The sequence below is a fragment of the Panicum virgatum genome, chromosome 2N (genome assembly GCF_016808335.1).
Source record: "Panicum virgatum strain AP13 chromosome 2N, P.virgatum_v5, whole genome shotgun sequence".
NCBI lineage: Eukaryota > Viridiplantae > Streptophyta > Magnoliopsida > Poales > Poaceae > Panicum > Panicum virgatum.
In genome coordinates, this window is record NC_053146.1 from 62,620,114 (window position 1) to 62,625,366 (window position 5,253).

At 52.4% G+C, this 5,253-nt stretch overlaps 1 protein-coding gene across 1 annotated transcript; it reads right to left on the reverse strand.

Moving 5' to 3' along the window:
* Positions 1-1,124: 1,124 nt before the first annotated feature.
* Positions 1,125-2,541, reverse strand: LOC120661723 (polygalacturonase inhibitor 1-like). Its single transcript, XM_039940644.1, has one exon. The coding sequence runs from the start codon at positions 2,415-2,417 to the stop codon at positions 1,419-1,421; it is 999 nt and encodes a 332-aa protein (XP_039796578.1). The 5' UTR covers positions 2,418-2,541; the 3' UTR covers positions 1,125-1,418.
* Positions 2,542-5,253: the final 2,712 nt, after the last annotated feature.

Consider the following 5,253-nt stretch of genomic DNA (forward strand, 5'->3'; position numbering starts at 1 on the left):
GTTTTTACTCCGGTGCTGCCCCTGGACCACTTCCACCGAAGAAGTAAAGATACCCGCATCGTCATTTTTGCCTCGTGTCATGAAATCAGCAACGGATAGCCATGGGTGAAAAGGTAAAAAGTAAAAAAAAAAAAGGACAGGATTTGAAATGAGTTGCCGTTGTCACTGGCTTGCTTCTGGCCTGGGCGCCTGGCTTGCCTTGCTGGGGCCGCGAAACTGCGCAAGCGCAACGGCGGCCTGCCTGCGATGGAATGAAACACGCTCCTCTCGCATTTCAAATCATGAGCCTACTGAATTCCCATACGGCCATACGGCACGACAGCAAAGCTTTTTACCGTTGGAAACACAGCGAGACATGCCGGATGGCATTGGGTACGGAGTACGTCTCGTCTTGGCAGCTTTACACTCCGTCTCCTGTACACGAACAACCAAGCGCCAGGCGCCAAGGCACGCGTAATATAACCTATATTTTTTTTCAAAAAAATCTATTTTTTTACATTTAGAGTGTGTTTAGATCATTTTGCATTTTGCATTTTTTCATTTTTGGAAGGAAATCTTTAATATTTGAAGTATTAAATGTAGACTAATCACAAAACTAATTACAAATCTCGTCTGTAAACTACGAGACGAATCTAATAAACATAATTAATCTATCATTAGAGCATGTTTACTGTAGCAATTTTAGTGTCTAATCACGTCATAATTAGGCTCATTAGATTCGTCTCGCGATTTACAGTCCATTTGTTTAATGCGATTTATTTTTTAACTACATTTAGTACATCATGCAAGAGATTTACAAAAAATTATCATTTTACTTTTGAGATCTAGACAAAACCTTAGACTCGTGGTGGAAAAATTTGCAAAAGATGAACCCAACATTGTGCATTGTACAAGTTGGACAGAGGACACCGTGCACAAGGCTGAGCCTGGCTACTTTGTCCTCAATGTCTGTGTCAGAGACCTCGACAAAGCTCCTTTTTTTTTACAAATTAGTTAGAAGAGCCGTCGATTATATTAAAAATTTGATAAAGCTCAGACTATCAAACAATGAATGAAAAAAAAAAACTACAAAGACCCAGCACAGCTTTGACATATCAGAGTAGAACTGCTGTTGCACGCGATGCTGGTTCTCGAGCAAAGTTTATTTTCTATTTGTAAAGAAGCCAAACAAACATAATTACCATTTAGTAACATTCTTTTGATACATGGGGCCGATCGGATCCATACCAAATACACAGTACATAACACACGCTCCAGTACAGCACACGTCCACCGCTGTCGTTTCGTACGTACACGCTTTTAACTGCACGAGATCGGCATTGCCGCCACGCAGCGCACTCTTGTCTATAGCTAAGAAGAACACCAAGCACCGTCGCCGTGCTCAGATCAGCTCACCACACACCACGACCGGGGCGCGCTCACGACAGGTCCCGGCAGCCGGCGAGCGGCGTCCCGTGGCGGCACTGGTTGTGCGCGTACGGCTTGCACCCGTGCTTGATGACGCCGTGCCCCCTGGGGAGCGGCCCGCACAGGTTGTTGTAGCTGAGGTCCAGCTTCTGCAGCGTGGACAGGCGCTCCAGCGACGCCGGCACGGTGCCCCGGATGCGGTTGTGGGACAGGTCCAGGTACGTCAGCTCCGGCGGGAACACCAGCTTGCTGAGGTCGAAGTCGAGGTAGTTCCAGGACAGGTCCACCTTCCCGATGGGCCGCCCGGGGACGAACAGGTGGGAGGGGTCGCCGGTGAGCTTGTTGTGGGAGAGGTCCACCGTGTTGATCTCGTCCTGCGCGTCGTCGCGCGGGATCGGCCCGGTCAGCTGGTTGTAGGACAGGATCAGCGAGCGGAACTGCCCCTGCACGAGCCCCGCCGGGATGGGGCCCGTCAGCTGGTTGTGCTGGAGGTCCAGCGACCGGAGGTTGGGCAGGTCGGCGAACGAAGCCGGGATGCGGCCGCTCAGCCGGTTGCTGGAGAGGTCGACCGAGTCCAGGGTGCGGAGCCGCGCCAGGGCCTCCGGGATGGGGCCGGAGACGTTGGTGTGGGAGATGGTGAGGAACTGCAGGTTGGAGAGCCCCGCGAGGCAGGCCGGGATGGCGCCCGTGAGCCCCGGCAGGCGGAACAGGGACAGCGACATGAGCGCCGTCAGCCCCGCCACCGCCGACGGGATCTGCCCGTGCACGTCGTCGGCGCCGTCGATGAAGACGTTGTTCACGCGCCCGGCGTCGTCGCACCGGAGGTGGTCCCACGCGCAGCAGTTGGGCGACGACGGGCTCCACGACGACAGCGTCGCCGGGTTGCCCAGCGCCTGCTTCACGCTCAGCAGCGCGCGCAGGTCGCTCGGCGCGCACGACCGCGCCGGCGTCGACGCGGCCGCCGCGACGAGCAGCAAGACGGCGAGGAAGGATGAGGCGGTGGGCGCCATCCTATCCCTCTGGTGGTGGTGGCGGGCTGGCGGCGGCTCTCAGGCTCAGCCCAGCTCGTGCGCTGCTGGAAGCTGGCTTTGGCTGGCTCTCGAGTCTCGAGTGTGTGGAAGAGTGCGGAAGTGAGGCGCGCCCGAGGCCGCTATAAAAAGGCCGCCGGCGTGACGGGATAAACGCTTTCTTTTCTCCTCGCCCCACCTCGGCCCGGTTTTTTTGACCACCCACCACCGGACCGGGGGCGTGCGCGGACACCGAGGCCGCCAGCCGTGTGCATCGCGAGCACCACCGTGGCATGGTCCTCAGCTCACTGAATCCCTGACTGCAACCGGACAAAGGCGCCCCGTGCCGGCGGGTCCGGCCGGGCCGCGAGGGAAGGAAGGATCCGAGTGGGTTCGCCGTTCGCCGGCGTCGCGCGATTGGCGCGCGCGCGATCAGCATGTGGGAGCTGCGGCTTTCGTCCGCCGCGCTCTCCGGCGTGGGCATCATTGGGTGGGCGGCATGGCAATGGCACGGTAGTAACTCGCATACATGTGCGTGGCGATCTCCGAGAACCGAGATGGGAGTCGCCTAGCTAGCACCCGCCCTGGATTCGCTTGTCCCGGTTATGCTTAACAGGAGGGCGGATTAATGGGACAATTAAGGGATGCACTGTTTCTCGTCGGGATTGTTTGTTTAGTTGTTTATAGGTCAACATGAGAGCATTTGGGCCTTATTTTACAAAGAAAACAGTTGTGAAGCTTTATGTATCCTCTCTCCAATGTGCAACAGCTGCTCTGTACGCACATAGTAGTATACTATTCACGGGAGTAATCCCCCGGACACTGTTACCCTGTTCTGCTGTTCTGCTCCAGCACCAGCCAACAATGTTTTACTCTCACACCACTCCAGCAGCAGCCTCCAGCCACTAGTCAACCAACAGTGTTTTTTTCTCACACCACTCTAGCAGCAACCTTCAGCACCAGCACAGCGAACAGGCCTGTATCACAGCAAGGGCGACACGTCAGCTCGCGGACACTACATTCGGTGCATGCATTGCAGCACGCTGTGAGACTGACCAACAGCTTACCCGGTCTGGTCCTGCAAGTCTGCGACGCATGGCCAGGACAGGACGTACGTGAAGGCCACGGGCAGTAGTACTGCTATCAAACACGGCCACCCCGTGCCGCCACGTAGCCACGCGACAAAACGTTTTGTGGCGTCAGAACCACCCACGCATGCGGATCAGTTCACCCTTATATCTGAGGGGGCGTTTTGTTCCAAAAAAAATTCACCTCGAAATTTATGTATTTTTCTTTAAACATATACATGTAGCATTAAATGTAATTAAACAATAAAATTAATTACACAGTTTGGATGTACATGACGAGACGAATATTTTGAGTCTAATTAATGTATAATTAGCCATAATTGCTACAGTATCTACGTGTGCTAATGATGCGGTCAAAGGACTCAAAAGATTCGTCTTGCGGTTTCTAGATGAGTTCTGAAATTAGTTTTTTAATTAGTGTCCGAAAAACCTTTCCAATATCTGATCAAATCGTTGACATGACATCCAGAAAATTTTAGTTACGGCCCCTGAATCTGTTACCCGCAACATACAGAGCTCGTCGGCCCCTATTTGCCGCTCGATCGCCTCGATCGGTATCACCTCGAGCTTTCATTACGGATTTCTTAATGCTATTTCGCGGCACGGAGGGGCAGTCCCCCCATGTGCCGACTAAATAATGGGGCATGGATGCGTCCGACAGGGTTCAGGCCGCACACGAGAGCGCATGTGGAGGAGAGAGAGAGAGAGCAGGGCGGGCCTGAATCCTGATCGCATGCGCATGCGTGGTGGCGAACTGGCGATGCGAGAAAAGGGGAAGGATTCCTCCGGCCACCTTTCTTTCCGGGCTGGCCTGGCCGGGGCGCGGGCAGGCGAGCCGCCGGCTGGCTTTGCTTGATGCTCGCGCCTGATCGATATCACCCAGCTGCGCACCACATGGCCTCGAGCCTGGAGATGCCCATCATCCCCTGCTCCTGCTGGTGCTCTGCGCTCTGTTCGCCCCACCTGTTCGGCAACGGCAAGCGTGCACGTTGCGGAGCAGCGCCGCGATGAATGCTAGCCATTTAAACGCTGTGGCTCGAGCTGGCTGGATCGGATCGTGTACCGAGCAGGGACTGTGTGTCGTCGTTGTACCGCGATGCACGGTGGGGAAGAACTGTTCCTGCGCAGGACCAGATTTTTATATGTTAAAGCCCCGAGGCTACGCCGCCGGCCAGGCAGGCCACGTCGGCCAAAATTATTTCGGCCGTCAGATCGCGATCCGATGACTACGGATGGAAGAAAATCTTGCTATTTCGGAGTACTAAATAAAATCTATTTATAAAATCTTTTGCATGGATGAATTATAAATAACGAGACGAATCTAATGAGCATACTTACTTCATGATTAACTCATAATTAGTGAACGGTTATTGTAGTATCACTGTTACAAATCATAGATTAAGTAGACTCATTAGATTCGTCTCGCGATTTACAACATATCCGTATAAAAAGTTTTGTAAACAGATTTTATTTAGTATTCCATGCATGTGTTCAAATATTCGATGTGATATTTTTTGGGGTAAAATTTTTGAATCTAATCGCGGCCCAAGTTTCTATTTCGGAGTATTAAATAAAATCTATTTACAAAACCTTTTGTACGGGTGGGTTGTAAATCACGAGACGAATATAATGAGCAAACTTACTTCATGATTAACTTAAAAATAGTGAACGGATACTGTAGTATCACTGTTGCAAATCATAGATTAAGTAGGCTCATTAAATTCGTCTCGCGATTTACAATCTATCCGTGT

Excerpts from the sequence above, each read along its gene's own strand:
- LOC120661723 (XM_039940644.1), bottom strand. The coding sequence starts at position 2,417 with ATGGCGCCCACCGCCTCATCCTTCCTCGCCGTCTTGCTGCTCGTCGCG.